Consider the following 21,121-nt stretch of genomic DNA (forward strand, 5'->3'; position numbering starts at 1 on the left):
AAATATTATATGAACCAAGCCCATATTATATGAACAACTTTAATTTATTAAATATTATATCGACCAAGCCCATATTATATAACAACTACTCGCTACTCGCTACTCGCTACTCGCTACATCCTACAGCCATTGACGCGATTGTTCTGAAATTGCACAAGTAGTGCGGAACGCCCACCGTCTTCCACGTGCCCACGAAATGAGCCCTCCTATTCTCTGTCTAGCAGGCTGGGCTCAGCGGCAGGTTACTGCCACACCTGTCCCCGCCCGGCCCGGCCCGTTGGGAAGTCAAGGTCAACAACACCCTACACCTACACTACGACGCGCTGTGAGATGAGATGGGAGAGCACGGCTCCTTTTTGGGGGTGGCCGGACTCGATGAACCTTTCATCATTTCCTTTGCGGTCTCTCTGCAGATTATTGATCGATTCTGACCGGGTGCCGGGTGCCGGGTGCGTGCGCAGCAGCGTCAACAAATCCACGCACAGAGATTTCGAGCAGCGAGGATGGCGGCGATCTGGCGAAGAGCATGGAGCTCCAAGAAGGTTTCATCCGCCGTGCGCGGCTACGGCGCTCGGCAGCCGATTTTTGGCAGCATCAGCACCACCACCACTTCAGGTTCAGGTACCCGTACCACCACGATCCTCTCGACCTCCGCGAACACCATCAGAGATGAGGAGGAAGAGAGTGCCATGGAGCTCAGGCAGGAGGAGGTTGTGAAGACGCGCCGGCACATGAGGGGCCTGGTGGAGGAATTCCGTGCCGGTGCCGACGGCAACGCCACTGCGCCGGACAGGTGGCTCTCGGACCTGCACGTCGCCTGGCTTCTCCGTCTTGCCGAGCTCGACGCATCCGGGCAGAGGACCTTCATCTCACGGTCACGGCAGCTACAGAGTCATGCGCAGACCTGGATCCCGGCTCTGCGGGTCATCAGCACGTCCGTATGGAAATGCTTAAATGGACTTCACAGCGACGGTGAAGCAACCGTTGGGCCACCGGCTACAGAATTTGCACAGTTTCTCAAGGCAACGTTGCTGAAGATGTTCACCTTTGTTGACGCGATTGTCGCTCTTGATCCTCTGAATGTTGATGGTGCCAGTGCCACCAGCCAACAGCATGTTCCTTCTAGCAGTGTGATGGGGGCTTCTGAGAAGGTCCGGGCACTGCTAGATGTGCGCCATGCTCTCTCTGCAGCCTCAGAACAGATAATGGTGGCTTTATGTTCCTCACCCTATGTGCTTGTCACAAGGGTAGTTGATATCGAAGGCCTCTTGTCAGCACAACTGGGTAAGCTGGATCAGGCCGTACGGGACACATTTGATCACATCAGGACTGCTGTCGTCACTCCATCCTTGGACGACGACAAAGACTCCTCTGCTACTCAGACGACCCTGCTGCAATCATCACCCGCTATCCACAAGGTCACTCGGTCCGTCACAAACTATATCAATATTGTGTTGTCCACTGAAGCGTTGCTCACCGTGAATTATGCACGTCATCAGGGAGATACGTCTTCTTTGACTACCCTGACAATGGAGGTAGTCGGTTCCCTAGAGGAAGAGCTTGCCAGAGTGTCGCAGTCGTTCCCAGACCAGAGCCTCAGGTTTATCTTCTTGATCAACAACTCCTACCTCATACGGCAGCTGCTCGACACAAGTTGGCCTCCCCATCTCCATGACCTCACGTACCTAAGGTTTTTGAACAGCCTCACAAACAGAATCGACAGATACATACAGAGTTATCTGCAGGTCTCTTGGGCACCGGTGTTGGAATGCCTGCACAATCCCACGTTTCGTTGCTTCACGAGAGACTCACCGCTGCCAAAGTTCAAGTCCAAGTTTCAGTCGACCTACGCTGCGCAAAAGCTCTGGAAAGTCCCGGATCCTGAGCTGAGGAAAAGGCTGCGTGAAGCTATCATCGAGAAAGTCGTTTCAGGCTTTACGGAATACTTGGAGGATAACAATAGGATCATCCCAGGAGTCTCTCCTCAGGAGGTGGAGGAGATGCTGCAGGAACTATTTGAAGGATGAACATAACAAGTGCACCATGGAAAAGACAAGTTGCTAGCTACTTCTGTTTTCATGCACCTTTGATTTTGTGTTTTGAGTTTGGAATAAAACATTGTTGCTTGGAAATTTTTTATCATGTTTGTACCCTCAGCAGGTATCAGTATATATGCATCAGAGATTGAATTTGTAGCCTCCACAACACAGGAGTCATTCTGATTATAATGAGATCAGTAGTCATTTATGTATGCAAATAAGTCATTGAACCATGATCTCCCTAAATCATGCACTATAAGCACAAGGAATCAACTAGTACTGTTGATACTAAATTTCTATCCAAACACATTCAGACATGTATATTTTGCCTTAAGCCAAACGGCAGGGTTGAAACAAAGTAGTACTGAACAGACTTGTTCCAGAAGAAAACAAGACCAAGAATGTGCGTAAGGCCCAAAGTGCTAGGATCAAGTTCTGAACGGTAAGATAAGATTAGGATGTTGTAATCAGTAATCAACTTTAGCACCATGTTGCATTATTAGTAGAACCAGCAAGAAATGAGGCTACTGGTTCAAGGCAAAATTTGGAACTAACTTAACATCACATGACCACAAGCACAAAAAATAATCTGAGGAATTCGCTGAGGATACTCACGTTCACGTTAGGAGCAAACAAGGGAGACTGAAAGTTGTTGAGAAGGCAGAGCAATCAGTTGCAGATGTTACTGCCGTGGTCTCGTCCAACAAGGAAGGGGTAGCCATAGCCAACGCATGTCGAGAGCTTCTTTGATGTGACTGAGGCACTGAGCCGTGCTCCCAACTCACACCGCGTTGTGGATGGTGCGTTGATGTCGACCTCCACCAGGCCGGAACCGGAATTGCTGTGGCAGTGCTTAGTGAGCAGGCTAAACCATTTGCAATGTGGGCACGCGGAACGTAGTGGGCGTTCGTGCTTGTTCAAGTTCAGACTGTACTGTACGTATGATCTCAGTCGTCGTTTGCACACATACGGGTGACAACAGACAAGAGAAACGACACACGACAGCACAGAGCAGCTTCCAGCAATTCACATAGATGTCTACGATTTTAGAAACGATAATGCTACAAACATGACGTTCGACGTCACCGATTCCCTCCGGACAAACACGTGGCGTGACGTGCACCACAACTTTGACTCCCTCCGTCTCTTATTCTCATTTGGACACCGCTCGCTCATTCCTCTCGGCCTTCTCCCACCGTGCCCTGACCCTATGCTGCTCGCTCGCTCCCCGCTCCTCGCTCCTCACCCCCGCCCATCGTGCACCCCACCCGCACCTCACTCCTCGCTTTGGCCGTGCGCCGCACTGCCCGCTCCCTCTGGTAGCACGCGCCGCCCACCAGGCTGAGCTAAGGCCGGTGTTGGTGGCGCTGGCTGGTGGTGGTGCTCGCGCGTGCCACTGGTGTTGGGTGCTAGTGATGCTCATGTGCCGCCGCTCGCCGCCGGCTCCAACCTCGATGGCTGAAATCGACCGGCCCAGGCTTTCCCTCCCCTATATTGCAAATGTATATCAGGTGTTTCAGTTGTTTCAAATGTATGTTGCAGCAATTTTTTAGGGAAAATTTGCTACAGGACACTGAAAGTGACCCATCTTTGCTAACGGACATGCAAAATGAAGTATTTTGCTGGTGGACACTCTTGTTGTTGTCAAATTTGCTCCTGCACACCGCGGCCAATAAAATATTCATTTCTTGCTTCTGAGGATAGAAAACAACGGGGAAATGTCCTTTTTGCCCCTGCCTCCTTCTTCCTCTCTCCCTTGGCTGGTCCCCATCTGTCCAGGTTCCCCCGCACGCCTATGGACGGGCCCAGCCATCGTCGTCGCCGACGCTGGGGTCGGAGAGGAGGAGGGACTGTGCCCAGTTGCCGATCTCGCAGACACGGTACTGCCTGTCGAGCGCGCCCAGGCACATGGCGCGGCGCAGGGAGCAGAGGCGCCGGGAGCCAGCCGGGTGAGGGAGAAGGGGGTATATAGGAAGTAGGCATAGGGCTTGGAGTCGATGCAGATGCGGAACGGGATGGGGAGCAGCTCTAGGCCACGTGCGGCGTCGGCGGCGCAGCGCGTGGTGACAACAGTCACGGTCGCGCGGAGGTCGCGGCAGGCGAATGCCACGGCTGTGAGGTCCTGCGGTGGTACCCAGTGCGTGTGCGCCTCATGTGGGAACCCGCGGTCCCCGGCGTGCTCGCGACGGACCTTGGCAGGCCCCCTTGGCGGGCACTCGGGGGGCGCACGGCAGCGCGCGGGAGGCCTGTGACCGGAACCCCATGGCCGGCCGGGCGACGTGTGTGCATGCAGCTGCCTCTGCCTAGCTACGGAGGTGGAGATGGGGAAGAAGAAGGAGTCAGGGGCAAAAAGGACATTTTTCCATTGTTCTCTCTCCTCATAAGCAAGAAATGAATATTTTATTGGCCGCAATGTCCGAAAGCAAATTTGACAACAACAAGAGTGTCCACTAGCAAACTGCTCCATTTTGCATGTCCGGTAGCAAAGACGGGTCATTTTTAGTGTCCTATAGCAAATTTCCCTATTTTTTATGGATGTTGCAAAATAGATCGGGGTTGTTGCACATGTTGCAAGTATTTTAGAGGCATGTTGCAAGCGTTTATTCAAAATATTTTATCTGTTCCAAACCTATGTTACAAGCATTTTGATTCGGATGTTTGCATATGTTTCACACATATGTTGCAATAACATGTTCCATATGTTTTATCTGTTTCAGACGTATGTTATAAGTGTTCTATCTAGATGTTGTAGATGTTAAAATGACTACGTTGCAAGTGTATATTTCAAAATTTTCATCTGTTTCAGTCATATATTATAATTGTTTTATCTAAGTGTTGCAAAAATAAATATCAATATTAGGCTGTTTAGCGAGGAAGAGAGAGCTAAGGTTCCAACCCTGAAACCAAACTGCCTGAGCGAGGGGGTGCCTGCATGCTGTTTGGTTTAAGCGCTGGGATCCCGCCAGCTCCAGGTAAGCTCTTGAGATCCAGGCGTCCGAAAGTGGTCGCCTGGCTGGGGGCAACGCTGCCTGAAGTATTCAACTATGATAAATACAGTTCATTTTTTTCCTAGGGTCCTACGGAAGAACAACTATGATAATACAATCCTGGATGTTTGCTTTTCTATCCTTTTTTGGTGGCACGTGGTGCTACTGTAATAGCAATCGTAGAAGTTATTTTTTTACACACTAGATTAAATGATTTTCCTTTTTTATTTTTAGTGTAAATATATTTAATATTTTTGAATTGGCGAAAACATATAGTATTAACTTTTATGAAATAGATTTTAAAATTCTTTATAATTGTAAACATACTATAAATTAAGAAAATACATTGATCTTTGTTCATTAGCTTTCTCAGGCCAGGCTTCCAACCAAACAGATAACTCCCAACTTGTCTGGCCAGGTAGATTTCTTCAAATTCCCAGGCAATTCTCAGGTAACACTTTTCACCAGGGAAGTCATCCAGGCTTCCAACCAAACAGGCCCCTGGTGCGGGAACCATGGTGGCGTTGGATGTAAGTTGACGGCAGCGCTCCACCGGATGACACGCAGGCGTCCGCGTTGGCGCACGCGGCCCGTCCCCATATGACATGCTGCCTCCGTTGGCCCCGCCGGAGGTCCTAGAGCAGAAGCTTGTGGCATCTCCCCACGCGACAGAGATGCAGACCTAGGCTATGGAGGTGACGTAGGCGCGACGAGGTTGAGTCCCCCTGTGGGCGGGCTCCCCTATTACGCGGGCACGGCGGACGCTCTATTACACAAGGGACGGGACAGGGTGTGGTGGAGCTGTGTCCGAACACGGGCCTGGGGCCGGACATTCTAGCACTAGTTGTTCCGTTTTAGTTTTTTTGCATATATAATGGCATAGTTCCTTCTTTGTAAAAAGCATATACCAACATTAATTAGGGCAGCTATAATGCCAGTACTGCTTACTGTTATTATTATATTTAGAGTAAAGTATATGGCCGGTCCTCAAACTTGTGCGGGTGTGTCATGCTAGTCCTCGTACTTAAACTCTTAAAGTGCATCATTTTAGTCGTTAAACTTGTCAAGGTGTGTCATGCCGATCCTCGTACTCCAAGTGCGTCATTTTAGTCTCAAAGTGTGTTATTTTGGTCTATAAACTTGTCAAATTGTGTCATGCCGGGTCTCGTACCCTCAAAGTGCATCATTTTGGCCTCAAAGTGTGTCATTTTATACATTAAACTTGTCAAGTTGTGTCATGCCGGTCCGCTAGCTCTTCATCTTTGTTCGGCTCTTAGTGGTCATGTGGCTACCATGGCGACTACTGCCAGTGCTCTCAGTCTCATCATCATGGCAAATATAATTGCAAGCTAACTAGCTACTTATAGCTGGGTGGATCGATCAGTAGAGTACTAACTGCTGGTGATCTGATGAGTGTGTGAGGGTTCTTAATTTTGGTATTGCAAAAATTTCAGCCACCACCAAAATTCCGCTCGGCCTTCTCCCACTGCGCCCTGACCCTACGCTGCTCGCTCACTCCCTGTCGATGTTTGACCACCGATAGCCTGCCACGGGGGTACCCGGGGCAGTATGATCGGGCTTCAGCGTATGCGGAACTCGACGGTTAACGCAAGAGACAGTCGATTTATCCTGGTTCGGGTCCTCGATCGTTGATCGAGTAATAGCCCTACGTCCAGTCGGCGTTAGCCTTTGCATTGGATTGATCGTAAAGTGTTGTGTTGTCGTCTCTAAGTCCCGTCTCTAGGAACCCTGCCCTCCTTTATATAGTCAGGAGGTCGGAATCCTAGTCAGTTTACAATGAGAGTTCCTAGTAGGATTATAGAATAATACTACTACTAAGATTACATGGGAAGAATCCTAATTAGACTAGATCTTCTCCCTTCCTTGCGGGGTATCCCGTGGGTCCCGCACCGATAAGCCCCCGAGCACTTCATGGTTGAGCTCTGGAAGCCTCGTCTTGTTCCTTCAGGTCTTGTCGAGCAGGAACAAGCGTCGTCCGAGTGCTTTCTTGAGCGAAACCGTGTAGCGCTTCGTGAGATCTTCGCGTGGTGTGTACCTTTTTGAAGAAAAAAGTACTCCCATTTGGGTGTAGCCCCCGAGCCTCTTGCTGTTTGGCACAAGGAGCTGGAGGGGCTTCTCTTGAAATCGCTCTAATTCTTCATCGAAGGGCTCCTGAGCATATACCCGGGTTCTTTGTCAAAAAGAGCTCGGATATAGCCATGTCCGGGTTCTTTTTGTCGTGTGGTCTTGAAGTGGTTTGTCTTGAAGAAGTCTTCTAAGTGATGTGCGCTTTTTTGAAGGAAAAAGTGCACTCACTGAGTGTAGCCCCCGAGCCTCTTGCTATTTAGAACAGAAAGTCGGAGGGTCTTGAATCTTATGTTGTTTGAAAAACTGTTGTCTTGATGAAGTCTTCTGAGTGATGTGCGCTTTTTTGAAGGAAAAAGAGCACTCACTGAGTGTAGCCTCCGAGCCTCTTGCTGGGTTCTTTTATCCAAAAAGAACTTGGATACAGGTTCTTAGCATGTTCTCTAGTAGTCTGCTGTTGTCAGATGTAGTTGTATGGTGGTGGTTGATAGTAAATGCTATTTGTTCACGAGTTGTACAGTGTTGGTATATTCTTCCGAATATGCTTGTTCTTGAGTACTGCTCCTTCACGCCTGAGTCCTCTTTCATTGAATTCTGTCTTTTCACTTTCCTTTGTTAGGTTTGGTCCGTTGGTGCTCCCGGTCCATGTGCACCGCTTCTTTTGGCCTATAAATATCCTCCTTGTGTGCTGTGTTGATTCATCGAGCATTCTATTGTGTGGTGTGAAATCTTCGTAGTCATGAATATGGTGGTTTGTGAAGTAGAGCAGCCCCCGGGCGTATTTTGTAGTTCTTGTGTATCTTGCCATAGCTAGAGGGAGTCTTGTGATAGGGATTATAGGTAGGCTAATCCTGTAGCAGCATTGTACTTAGAAGTACATGGTGGTAGTTGGAGGGAGTCTTGTGATGTGGGATACGTTCCTTCATCTGGCAGTTCTGGGTTGATCCTCGTCGTCTGCCCTGAGACTGTCCGGTGCAGATCAACACCATATCCAGCATCACATCGGACTTGGGTAGACAGATGCCTGCCGGCCTTCTCTGCTCCATGTTGTCCCGCCGTGCTGCTGATTTCCGCCTTGGATGCACTGCATCCGTCCTTTGAAGAAAACAGTGTAGCCGAGGGCGGTTTGTTCTACCGAGTAGCAATTTGGAACACGTAGTCGTTCTAGAGCCTAGCCGTGTCTGGGTTCCTCTTTGCTACCTTGGTTGTCGTAGTACCGAGTTCGTTGGGTCTTGTAAGATGTGTAATCTTCTATTTTTTGAAACCATTTATAATGGAAAGAATCTTGTCTTCTGAGTTGTCATTCTTTATTCTCCTGATGTCCTAGTTGTTCATGAGATTCCTGAGTTCTTTTTGTAAGGACCGGGTTGTTGCGTTCCTTGTGAGGTAGCCCTTCTTTGCTTCATGGTTGATGAGTTCTTTTTGTAGTAATATGATGACTCCGCTGTAGTGCTTGATGGATAAGTCTGAAATCTGCCCGTTGAACTGTACCGTTGTGTAGATTTGTGCCGTCCGTCATTTTAGCTGTGTTAGTAAATGGACCGTTGCGTCCTCATGCCGTGTTAAAACGGGCCTGGTGGGCTGCGTTTTTACTGGTGTAAAATCTATTTAAGGGCCTTTCCTCTTCTTCCTTACTACCCTAATTTTCCTTTGAAACCCTAGTCTTCAAACTTCCACCGCCGCCATTGTTGTCGTCATCTGAGCGCTACCGTCTGAGCCTTCTCGATTCTTAGTGAGTATATGGGTAGGAAGAAATCGGCGAGTAAGTCCCAGGCGACCTTTGTCGACGAGGAAGCATCACTCTCCGTTATTGAAAACCAAGAATTCATGGCGATGAGGGCTGCTAAGAAGATCTGGCCGGCTCCAACAACAACTGAAGATCAGCTTCGCGAGCTCGTTAGCGATGGTCTGATTCAGAGCAAGGATATTGCTGATTGGAGAGCTCTAGGCGAGCATCGGGTCCCTGCTCTAGGTCCTGGTGAGATTATTCCTTTCGTCTCCTTTATCCGTGCCGGTCTTTGCCTTCCTGCTTCTGCTTTTCTTCACTGATTTCTCAACTATTTTGGGATTAGCCTGAACCATCTTGCTCCCAATGCTATCCTTCATCTTTCTTTTTTCGTTCATCTTTGTGAAACTTTCCTTGGAATTCCTCCTTCTCTTTCTCTCTTTCGTTACTTCTTTCGCCTGAAGCCACAACCCCTCCGCGATGACACCAATGTTCTTGGTGGCTGCGGGATTCAGTTTCGCCAGGGTCTTAAGAGCAAATTCTTTGACTATGACCTGGTTGATTCTGTGAGGGATTGGCATGCTGATTAGTTTTATGCCACCAACTTGATTCCTCCTCTTTCTGTTCATTCTTGATCTAGTCCCTTGGTTAATGACCGATGGGAAAAGAACCCTGTGACGATGGCTGAGGTCCAGGCGATCAAGCCATTTCTTGAGAGGATTTGTACTCTGAAATAGCAAGGCTTGACCGGCTTTGGGATTATTTCTAGTTTTCTTCGCCACCGAGTTCAACCTCTGAAGGAGCGAGAAAACTATGGTTTTGAGTACTCTAGGGCGGAGGACCCTTCTCGTATGGTCCCTACCCTTGAGTTGACTGGTGAGGAGGTGCTCGAGCGTCTTCAGAAGATGCGGAAAGGAGTAAGCGTCGTCCCGCTTGCTGTCCTTGAGTACAGTGCTAACAACTCGCCCCCTGCTGTGAGTTGTTCTTTTCTTATTCGGGTACTTTTGAATGTCTTTTGTTGTATCCACTTTTTGCTTAATCTTTCTTATCTTGTTGTTTTACTCTTTTATAGGAATTGGGGCATAATTTCGCTGATCCAATTCCCCTTGATGATTTCCCTGCAAATGTGGAGGCTGGGGGTAGTCTTGTTGGGGCGTCCTTGACTAGTAAGTTTCAGACCACCACAATATTTCCTGGCATTTCTTCCGCAAACCTTGATGTATATGTAGAGTATGTTCCTCGTCCAGTTCCTCAAGCTCCTCGTACTTTCGGAAAGAGGGGGCGAGCGGATAGTTCTTCTTCTGCTCCATCTGCTGCCAAGAAGTCTTGTCAGTCGAGTACTCGTCCAGGTACTCCAGTTGTAGCTACCATGCTCTTAGGTGAGCATATTAATACACTCTGTCCTTTTGTTGTTTGTTTTTATCTTTGACCGAGTACTTTTATCCTTTTTCAGCTGGTGCTATGGTGGCCTTGGTCGAGAGAGAGGAAGAAGAGGAGGATGATGTCACCCTTGTTACTCATCGGTGAGTTCTTTTCTTGCTTTCCTGTTGTTGAACCCCTCTTTTTGTTTTGACTTTGGTCTTATTCTCTTGTAGTAAGCGGTCATCGGGTTTGAGTTCTTCTGGGGCTCCAGTACCGGCCACGCTGCTCCCGTCGTAGGGTGGTGGTGATGTTTTTGCTGCTATAGGTCCCCCTCTTAGGTCCTCTGTTGGTTTTCTAAAGAAGAGGGTAGCTGAGTGAGTGATTCCTTGTCATGCTTCTTTGCTTCAGTTTTCTTTTTCCTGACTCATATTCTTATTGTTGAGTTTTCTTATCATCTTGCAGACCCTCACCTTCTCTTATTCCTCAGTCACCCTCTTGTCAGCCCTCTGGTGCGCCCTCGCGTACTGAGTCAAAGGACTCGGAAAGTACGGTCGGTGAGGTGGTCATGAGGGAGATGGGGCCCCCTGGTGGTCATGCTGCTTCGGATCTGCTAACTCCGGGGGTGACCGTGGCCGTGGGAGTGGATCCGTCTGAGGAGGTAGCCGGGGCTTCCTAGGATATGGCCTTGGTTATTCCTTCTTTGCCTGCGCCGGCTTCTCCTTCTGCCTCTCTTGGTACCGGTGCTCCACGTTTGGACGATGATGTCTTGCATCAATTTGATGCTACTCATCGGTTGTCAGAGCTAACCGCCGCCTAGGGAAGCTTGTCGACCCTTGTGACTTCTTTTGGGGAAAAGCTCCAGGTAAGTTTTTCTGAAGTTCTTTCTTTGGATGTTCTTTTTTCTTCTGTCCTTATGTCTTGTTTTTCTCTCTCTTTTTGCTCAGTCTTTTTCTCATGATCATACCGGCTTCTTTTTCTTGTCTGAAACCGAGAAAAAGTTGTCTTCTGAGGTGAGTACCCTAAAGGCAGAGCTCGACCTCTGTCGGGCCAAGTTGGAGATCGAGCGTCAGATGCATCAGAAGGAGGAGAAGGCTCTCCATGCCCGAGTAATTGAGGCAGAAAAGCAGAGGGATGCAGCTGCCCAGGAGGCCTTGAAAAATGTGGAGGCCATGAAGAAAGAGTGCACTGGTATTGCGAGTTCTTTTTTGTTTCCTTTTGTATTCAAACTTGCCTTTCTGCTGACTTGTTTTTTTGTTGCCTGGCCTAGCTCTCCGAGTTGAAAAGCAAAAGCTCTCAGAGGGTATCGAGGAGATGAAGACACTTGTTCGTACTAACCACAACAAGGCTGAGGAGGTAATTACTCGAGCTGAAGAAGAACTCATGCTTGCTAAGTTGATTAGGCGTGGAGCTGACAGGGATCTTGTGTAGGCCCAAAAAACTGTCAAAGCCTTGACTGGCAAGTTGGCGACGACTACTGAGAACTAGAATGCTTTGTGGAAATCCTTTCGGTCAGTAGCCGGTCTTCTCCAGACTTCAGCGGATGATGGTCAATCTTGGGCTCAGTTTATTCCCCAAGTGCTGACCTATTTCCAGGAGTTTGTGAAGAGGTGCGCCCAACTGTGTACCAGGAATGTTCTTGCCTAGGTCCGGATTCTTTCTCTAGAGTTTCCTTTGTCTAAGGTTGCTGATGAAGCCGAGAGTCAAGAATACCTGGATGCTATTGAGAAGGTGGAGCCCGAGGTCGAAGACTTAGCCTGGAGGATTGTTGATAATCTTAACATTGATATCTCTTCTCCTGATGACAATGCTTGATGTAATTGACCTTTGTGCTCCAGCTTCTATAATAGAACACTAAACTTCTTTTTGAATGAAGATTCTTTTATTTTTTGTTGATGTCTTCTTGATCTGTCGAGTGCTTTTATGGCTTTCGTTTGTGCCGTGTAAACAACTCGGTATATGTAGGTCGTTGTTTTGACAAACTTTCTTGATCTGTCGAGTGCTTTTCTAGCTTTTGTTTGTGCCGTGTAAACAACTCGGTATAGATCTTTGTGTTCTTGTTAGTGCTGAAAAGACTTAGGACCGACGATCTCAAGTATCTTCAACTTCTTCTTTTCGGCTTAACTCGGGATGTGGTCATTATTTGGTCCTTTTCCTGGTTGCAAAAACATCCTAGGATCGACAATCAGCCCCCGAGCACTTCATGGTTGAGTTCTGGAAGCCTCGTCTTGTTCCTTAAACAACTCGGTATATGTAGGTCGTTGTTTTGACAAACTTTCTCGATCTATCGAGTGCTTTTCTGGCTTTCGTTTGTGCCGTGTAAACAACTCGGTATAGATCTTTTTGTTCTTGTTAGTGCTGAAAAGACTTAGGACCGGTGATCTCAAGTATCTTTAGCTTCTTCTTTTCGGCTTAACTCTGGGATGTGGTCATTATTTGGTCCTTTCCCTGGTTGCAAAAACATCCTAGGATTGACAATCAGCCCCCAAGCACTTCATGGTTGAGTTCTGGAAGCCTCATCTTGTTCCTTCAGGTTCTGCCGAGTAGGTACGAACATCGTCTGAGTGCTTTCCTGAGCGAAACCATATAGCGCTTCTTCGGATCTTATGAGTGTGACCCTCGAGCCTCTTGCTATTTGGAACAAGGAGCTGGAGGGTCTTGCTCAGGCTTAATTTTAGTCGTTTTGCTTTTTGGTTCGGGTGTCAGCTTATTAGCTACCCTCATCGGCGGGCTCAAGCATCTTTTCAGCTCTTTTGCACTCGGTCGGTATGCTCAGGCGTATTTTCAGCCATTTTGCTTTTTGGTTTGGGTGTTAGCTTATTAGCTACCCTCATCGGTGGGCTCAAGCATCTTTTTAGCTCTTTTGCTCTCGACCGGTATGCTCAGGCGTATTTTCAGCCATTTTGCTTTTTGGTTCGGGTGTTAGCTTATTAGCTACCCTCATCGGTGGGCTCAAGCATCTTTTCAGCTCTTTTGCTCTCGGCCGGTATGCTCAGGCGTATTTTCAGCCATTTTGCTTTTTGGTTCGGGTGTTAGCTTATTAGCTACCCTCATCGGTGGGCTCAAGCATCTTTTTAGCTCTTTTGCTCTCGGCTGGTTGCTCATTGGAAACAACTCGGGGAAAGCCATAATAAGACATATGTTGTCGAGAAAGAACCATCTTTATTGATCAAGAACATTGATAAGTCATAATAGTACATATGTTGTCGAGGAGCACCATCTTTATTGATCACGAACATTGATCTCTTGTGGCTTGTATATATATTCTTCCTTGAGTTGTTTTCATGCGTAGAATCTTCTTAGCTGGCTGATGTGCCATGTATTGTTGACTTCTTTTCCGTCTTTAGTTATCAACTTGTATGTGCCTGGTCCGGTGACTTTTGTGACGATAAAAGGACCTTCCCATGGACTGAGTAGTTTATGGCGTCCGTCAGTTTTTTGTATTTTTCTTAGTACTAGGTCTCCGACTTGTAATGACCGAGGCTGGGTATTTTTGTTGTAGTGGCGTCTTAATCCTTGGAGGTATCTTGCTGATTGAAGGGTAGCGTTTACTCTGACTTCTTCTGTACTGTCGAGCTCTAATCTTCGGGTGTGTTCTGCTTCTCCTTCGTCATATTGTTCTATCCTTGGTGATGTCCAGATCAAGTCGGCAGGTAGTATGACTTCTGATCCGTAAACTAGAAAGAAAGGTGAGTATCTGGTGGCTCTGCTTATTTGAGTCCGTAGCCCCCATACGACCTTGGGTAATTCTTCAATCCATTTTGATCCGTAGTCCACTAGTTCTTCATACAATCTTGGTTTTAATCCGGCTAGTATGAGTCCATTAGCCCTTTCTACCTATCCGTTGGCCTCTGGATGTGCGACTAATGCGTAATCTATTCTAAAGCCACAGTCCTGTGCCCAACTTTGGAATTCTGTGGCTGTGAAGGAGAACCCAAATCTATGATGATTTGATTGGGCATGCCGAAGCGGTGCATAATGTCTTGGATAAACTCGACTGCTTTGGCTGCGCTATATTTTGCAAGTGGTTTGTATTCAATCCACTTGGTGAACTTGTCAATTGCTACGAAGATGTACTCGAAACCGCCTTTTGCTTTCTTGAGAGGTCCTACTTGATCCAGCCCCCAGCAGGAGAAAGGCCAAGCGGGTGGGATGTAGATGAGATTGTGAGCTGGTACATGAGCTTGTCTTGCGAACATTTGACAACCTTTGCATCTTCTGACAAGTTCTTCTGCATCTTTCAAAGCGGTTGACTAGTAGAATCCGGTGCGGAATGCTTTGCCAACTAGTGTTCTTGAAGCGGCGTGATTTCCGCAGCAACCTGAGTGTATCTCGTCTAGGATCTTTTTGCCCTCTTAAAATGAGACACATTTTAGGAGTACTCCTGATGATGCGGCTCTTCTATAGAGTTTGTTTCCCACTAGGACGTAGTTCTTGCTTCTGCGAACAACTCGGGTAGCTTCCTCTTTTTCTGCTAGCAACTTATTCTCTTTGATGTAATCAATAAAAACCTAGGTCCATGAAGTGGTGATTACCAAAATCTGGGTACCTTTAGCTAAGATTTCAGGGGTTATCTCATCGGGTTGTTTGATAGAGGGAGCTGATAACTCCTCTATGAATACACCGGGTGGGACCTTCGCCCTGTCTGATCCAAGCTTGGCGAGGATGTCTGCCGCAATATTAGAATCACACAGGACGTGTAGAATTTCTAATCCTTGAAAATGTTTTTTGAGCTTTCGTATTTCAGTACAGTAAGCGCTCATGTTTTCTTTGGTGCAGTCCCAATCTTTGTTGACTTGATTGATAACTACTGCTGAATCACCGTAAACGAGTAAACGCTTGATTCCGAGGGTAATTGCCACTCATAGCCCGTGGATGAGGGCTTCATATTCTGCTTCATTGTTTGTAGCTTGCCATAATATCTGAAGGACATACTTGAGTTTTTTTTCCGTCTGGAGAAATGAGGAGAACACCTGCACTGGCTTCGCCTAGCTTGAGTGATCCATCAAAGTACATCTTCCAATGATCAAGGATGGTATTTGACATAGGTTGTTGAATTTCTGTCCACTCGGCAACAAAATCAGCCATGGCATGAGATTTAATTGCCTTCTGTGGGTTGAAATGGATATTGAGAGCACCAAGTTCAACTACCCACTTAGATATGCGCCCTGTTGCGTCTCTAGTTGTGTAGGATGTCTCCGAGTGGGAAATCTGTCTCCATGGTAATCTTGTGGCTTTCAAAATAGTGGCGAAGCTTGCGTGAAGTGATCAGGAGGGCGTAGAGTAGTTTTTTCATATGCGGATACCGGATTTTTGATTCTGACAGTACTTCGCTGATGTAGTATACGGGGCATTGTACTTTGTATATACGCCCTTCTTCTTCTCTTTCTACGACAATCGCTGTGCTGATCACAGTAGAAGTTGCCGCAATGTACAACATCATGTCTTCGTATTTCTTTGGAGGTGTGAGAATCGGCTAGGAAGTTAGGTATGCCTTGAGCTTCTTGAAAGCTTCGTTTGCTTCTTCTGTCCACTTGAATTTGTCTGTCTTCTTTAGCAGTTTAAAGAAAGGTAACCCTTTTTCGCCGAGTCTTGATTTGAATTGATTTAGGGCCGCCATGCAGCCTGTTAGCTTCCGCACATCTTTGACACTTCGAGGAGGGCCCATCTCTGTTATGGCTCGAATTTGCTTGGCGCTTGCTTCGATTTCGCGATGATTGACCAAGAATCTGAGTAGTTTTCCTGAAGGAACTCCGAATACACACTTGTTTGGGTTCAATTTCCACCTCCATCTTTTCAGGTTTTCGAAGGTTTGCTTTAAGTCTTCAATTAGTGTATCCGGGTTCTTTGTCTTTACTACTACGTCATCCACATATGCCTCTACGTTTTCGCCGATCTGATCACCAAGGCACGTTTGGATAGCTCTTTGGTAAGTGGCACCAGCATTCTTGAGTCCAAATGACATGGTTTTGTAGCAGTAGGCACCGAATGGAGTGATGAAAAGATGTCTTGCTCTGGTCTTGTTCCTTTAATGCGATCTAGTGATATCCTGAATAGTAATCAAGGAAGGATAATAGGGCAGATCCTGCTGTTGAATCAACTATCTGATCAATGCGTGGTAGCCCGAACGGATCTTTCAGGCAGTGTTTGTTGAGATCTGTGTAGTCGACACACATGCGCCACTCGTCCGTATTCTTTTTCTGTACTAGAACTGGGTTTGCTAGTCAATCTAGATGGAGGATTTCTCTGATGAATCCGGCTGCCATTAGTTTTGTGATTTCTTTTTTAATTGTTGCCTTCTTGTCGGGTGAGAATCATCGTAGTCGTTGCTTCACAGGTTTGGAGCCTTCATTGATGTCAATTCTGTGCTCAGCCAACTCTCTTAGGACTCCTGGCATCGGTCGGCTTCCAAGCGAAGATATCTTTGTTGTCCCGAAGAAAGTTGGTGAGCGCGAGTTCCGATTTTGCCGAGAGTTGGGCGCTGATGGTTGCCGTTTTGGTGGGATCACCGGTGCCCAGGTCGATTTGCTTGACGTCGACTTCTTTTGGTGGTGCTAGGATGCTGGGTTTTTAGCCAGTATCTCTAGCTCTTCTGGGCTCATTTCTGCTGCAACAGTGGCTATTTCTTTTCTTCCATCGGCACCCTGTGCTTTTGCTGCAATTTGGATTGCCTGAACATCGCAGTCAAAAGCGCGCTTCAAATCGCTCCAAAGAGAAAGGACACCGTTAGGCCCTGGCATCTTAAGCAATAGGTACGGATAATGCGGTATCGCCATGAATTTTGCTAGTGCTGGGCGCCCGAGGATTGCGTGATATGATGAATCAAAGTCCGCAACTTCAAACTTGATGAACTCTGTACGGTAGTTCGAGGGAGTCCCAAAAGTAACCGGTAGAGTGATTTGTCCAAGTGGCATTGCTGCCTTGCCGGGTACTATGCCATAAAAAGATGTGCTTGTTGGTGTAATCATCCCGGCGAGTTGTAGTCCCATCTTCCTTAGAGTTTCTGAAAAAATGATGTTGAGTTCGGCTCCCCCCGTTGATTAGTACTTTCGTGACAGTCATACCGGCAATAGTTGGATCTAGAACCAGTGGGTAATGGCCTACGTTTCCTACGCTAGTCCATTGGTCTTCTCTTGAAAATTGGATTGGATACTGTGACCAATTGAGATATCTTGGTGTAGCCGGTTCTGCTGCCATGATGGTTCGTAACGCTAGCTTTTCTTAATGTTTGCTTCTGGAATCTGGAACCTCGACAAAGATTACTGCTACTACCCCCCCTAGATTTTTGGAATCCCTTGTCTTCGTGGTTGTCTTCTTCTTTTTTCTGATTGCCTTCTTTGGTATTCTCCTTACTATCTTTTCTTGTGTATCGATCTTTGAAGGTGTAGCAATCTTCGATGGTGTGATTTCCTTTGGGGTGTAGGATGCAACGCATGTTTTCAATGTCGTCATACCTTCTAGGCTAGGAAAACTTCCTTGATTTGTCAGTCACTGCTATGGTGTTGTCTGGTCCACGTTTTCTTTCCTGATGTCTGTTGTTTCGATGATTTTGCTTGTCCGGGTTGTCTTGGTTGTTTCTATCCGGGAATCTTTTCTCGTGTCTTTTCCTCTGCGGTAATCATCTTTTCCACTGTTCGTCTGAATTCTTCATTGTTTCTTGGTTTTTCTTTGCAGAAGTCTTGAAATTGCCACCTAGCCATGATTCCGTGAGAGAAAGCTTCGATTACTTCTCGTTGGGTGATGTCATCGATAGTAATTTCTAAGACTTTCACCTCCTTTCTGCTTGAGTCCTTTTAACTCTGCATGGGTGATTGGGTGTGTAATGATACCCACGAAATTTTCACAGAAAGCTCTTTGCAAGTCCTCCCAATTTCTGATTGATCCTGGATTCAATTTGTCAAACCATTAAAGGGACATGGTTTCTAGGGCCATGGGAAAGAACAAGGTCTTTGATGCCATCGTCTCCTCCGGCCAATTCAATCGATTACGAGTAAATCCTGAGCCACTGCTTTGGTTCGGTCTTGCCATCATACTTGGAGTGGTTGGACGGCTTGAAACTTGTGAGGCAGTCGTATTGAAGCAAGTCTGTTTGCAAATAGGGGAATCTATCGTGCGTTCTGGCTTCTGTGTATTCTGATTCAGCGCCCCCTTCATGCCAACTGTTGTCTTGGTGAGAGTAGTTTTGCGTGGCGTGTCCGATTAGGTGCTTTGCTTCTGGCCTTTCTTCGTTGTTCGACTCGGTCATTTTGACTATGGTTTCTTCTGCTTTCTCTGTTGTGACTTCCACTTGGTCCAAGTCTCTTGAAAGCGGACTTCCTTTGGTTTTGATCTTTCTGCTCATGAGATGTTGACCCTGTCAGGTAGTCTTGAGCGGGCCCCTTCCATCGTGCGTTCTTAGGACTGTTGATCGGAGGAAGTCCCGGAGTTCTTGTTTTTCACTGGGATGTGAAGTCCCTGAGTTCTTCTAGTGCTTCTCGGATCTTATCGTAGGGTTGTCGCCACTCGTCCTTCTTTGACCTCTTGCCCTGATTTTCTTCTATTGTACTCGACTAGGTCTTACTCATATCTGATCCAAGCTTCCTTGCGCTGCTTAGCACGGCATTGACGTCCTTGTTTCAATTTGTTCTTTCTCTCTCTGGCTTGCCTCTGACTCTTGGTCTCACCATCGTGCCCCTGGGTAAATGGTGATATGTTGGACTCAGAATCATTTGAAGACCTGACATCGGGCGCTTCTGGGGGGACCAATGGTGATCGAGGACGGCGAATCATGAATACTTCTCTAGCGTGAGTTGTTCTATCATCGGCGTTGGTTTCCGTACTGCCAGAGTTGTTGACAACTTCAGTAGAGGCTTTAAGGTCACAGATCGAGTCTCCTTCTTGGTAGGGTAGAACTGTTGTCGTTGTTGTGTCAACTAGCCGGGTACTGCTATCCTCAGGAACAGAACCTGGCCAGTGGATGATGCAGTCTTGAGATGTTACGGTTAGTACGAGACCTTCCTGAGCTCCTGTCAGTGGTATTCCAAGCACTGGATTAAGAGATCTTTCGAGCTGTGCCCGATAAGTCGTTGCCATGTTACCGAGACCGAACGGAAAAGGACCCGTCTTCTTTAAAGTACTCTGAGTGTACTCCGAGTTGTATTCTTGATAGGTTGATGTCGTGTTCCGGAGCCATGTCGGAAAAGAACTCGGTTTTCCAAAAGAACTCGGATAAGACTCCGTCTCGGAAGCGGAACCTGAGTTTGAATCGGATGCGTGAAGCCGCGAAATCTGAGTTGGATCGGACATCGCGAGCTGCGCGAATCTTCCAACAAGTTGATCTATCGTAGTCACCGAAATAGAATGGTCTTCATGGTGATCTGAATTTTCAAGGAGACGGCGTTGGAGCTTGCCATTGTCACCTGCCTCGTAGATCCATGAACCGAAGATGAAGGTTGATCCTGTCGAGAAGATCATGTTGTCGAGGTCCATCGAGCTCTCGGATGCAAAGTCGCCGAAAGCCCCTACCTGGCGCGCTAGCTGTCGATGTTTGACCACCGATAGCCTGCCACGGGGGTACCCGGGGCAGTATGTTCGGGCTTCAGCGTATGCGGAACTCGACGGTTAAAGCAAGAGACAGTCGATTTGTCCTGGTTCGGGCCCTCGATCGTTGATCGAGTAATAGCCCTACGTCCAGTCGGCGTTAGCCTTTGCATTGGATTGATCGTAAAGTGTTGTGTTGTCGTCTCTAAGTCCCGTCTCTAGGAACCCTGCCCTTCTTTATATAGTTAGGAGGTCGGAATCCTAATCGGTTTACAATGAGAGTTCCTAGTAGGATTACAGAATAATACTACTACTAAGATTACATGAGAAGAATCCTAGTTAGACTAATCTTCTCTCTTCCTTGTGGGGTATCCCGTGGGTCCCGCATCGACACTCCCTGCTCCTCGCTCCTCACCCCCGCCCGTCGTGCGCCCCACCCTCGCTTTGGTCGTGCGCCGCGCTGCCCACTCCCTCTGGTAGCACGCGCCGCCCACCAGACTGAGCTAAGGCCGGTGCTGGTGGCGCTGGCTGGTGGTGGTGCTCGCGCGTGCCACTGGTGCTGGGTTCTAGTGGTGCTCATGTGCCGCCGCTCGCCGCCGGCTCCAACCTCGACGGCTAGAATCGACCGGTCCAGGCTTCTCCTCCTCTATGTTATAAATGTATATGTTAGGTGTTTCAGTCGTTTCAAAGGAATATTGCAGCAATTTTTTATAGAAAATTCGCTACAGGACACTGAAAGTGACCCTCTGTGCTGGTGCCGATGGCAGCAACGCCACTGCCCCGGACAGGTGGCTCTCGGAGCTGCACGTTGGCTGGCTTCTCCGTCCTGCTGATGCTGAGCCTGAGCTTGGTGCGTCTGGGCAGAGGAACTTGGTCCCGCGGGAGATGCAGAGTTGGATCCTGGCTCTGCAGGTCATCCGCACATCCGTATGGAGATGCTTGAGTGGACTTTACAGCGGCGATGAAGCAACCGTTGGGCCACCGGCTGCAGTTTCTGAATTTGCACAATTGCTCAAGGCAACCTTGCTGAAGATGCTCACCTTTGTTGACGCGATTGTTGCTCTTGGTCCTTCGAATGTTGATGTTGTCACCATCCACAGCCAACAGCATGTTTCTTCTAGCAGTGTGGTACTGGTGGGGGCAGCTGAGAAGGTCCGGGCACTGCTAGATGTGCGCCATGCTCTCTCCACATCCTCAGAACAGATCATGATGGCTTTCTATTCCTCACCCTACGTGCAGTCCACAGAGGTAGCTGACGATCTTGGGGGCCTCTTGTCAGCACAACTGGGTAAGCTGGATCAGGCCGTACGGGACACATTTGATCACATCAGGACTGCTGTCGTCACTCCATCCTTCGACTCCTCCTCCTCCTCCTCCTCTGCAGCTGCAGGGCCAAGGGGTGCCTC

At 47.8% G+C, this 21,121-nt stretch overlaps 1 protein-coding gene and 1 pseudogene across 1 annotated transcript; both read left to right on the plus strand.

Moving 5' to 3' along the window:
* The first annotated feature begins 372 nt into the window (after positions 1–372).
* LOC136529302 (exocyst complex component EXO70E2-like) lies at positions 373–2,132 on the plus strand. The gene has a single exon (XM_066522387.1). The coding sequence runs from the start codon at positions 504–506 to the stop codon at positions 2,025–2,027; it is 1,524 nt and encodes a 507-aa protein (XP_066378484.1). The 5' UTR covers positions 373–503; the 3' UTR covers positions 2,028–2,132.
* Positions 2,133–4,036: 1,904 nt separating this feature from the next.
* The window catches only part of LOC136526576 (exocyst complex component EXO70E2-like), a 40,656-nt pseudogene continuing 23,571 nt past the window's right edge, over positions 4,037–21,121 (plus strand).

Source organism: Miscanthus floridulus, chromosome 19, assembly GCF_019320115.1.
Source record: "Miscanthus floridulus cultivar M001 chromosome 19, ASM1932011v1, whole genome shotgun sequence".
Taxonomy (NCBI): Eukaryota; Viridiplantae; Streptophyta; class Magnoliopsida; order Poales; family Poaceae; genus Miscanthus; species Miscanthus floridulus.

Coding starts and splice junctions, on each gene's coding strand:
- LOC136529302 (XM_066522387.1), top strand. CDS start 504: ATGGCGGCGATCTGGCGAAGAGCATGGAGCTCCAAGAAGGTTTCATCC.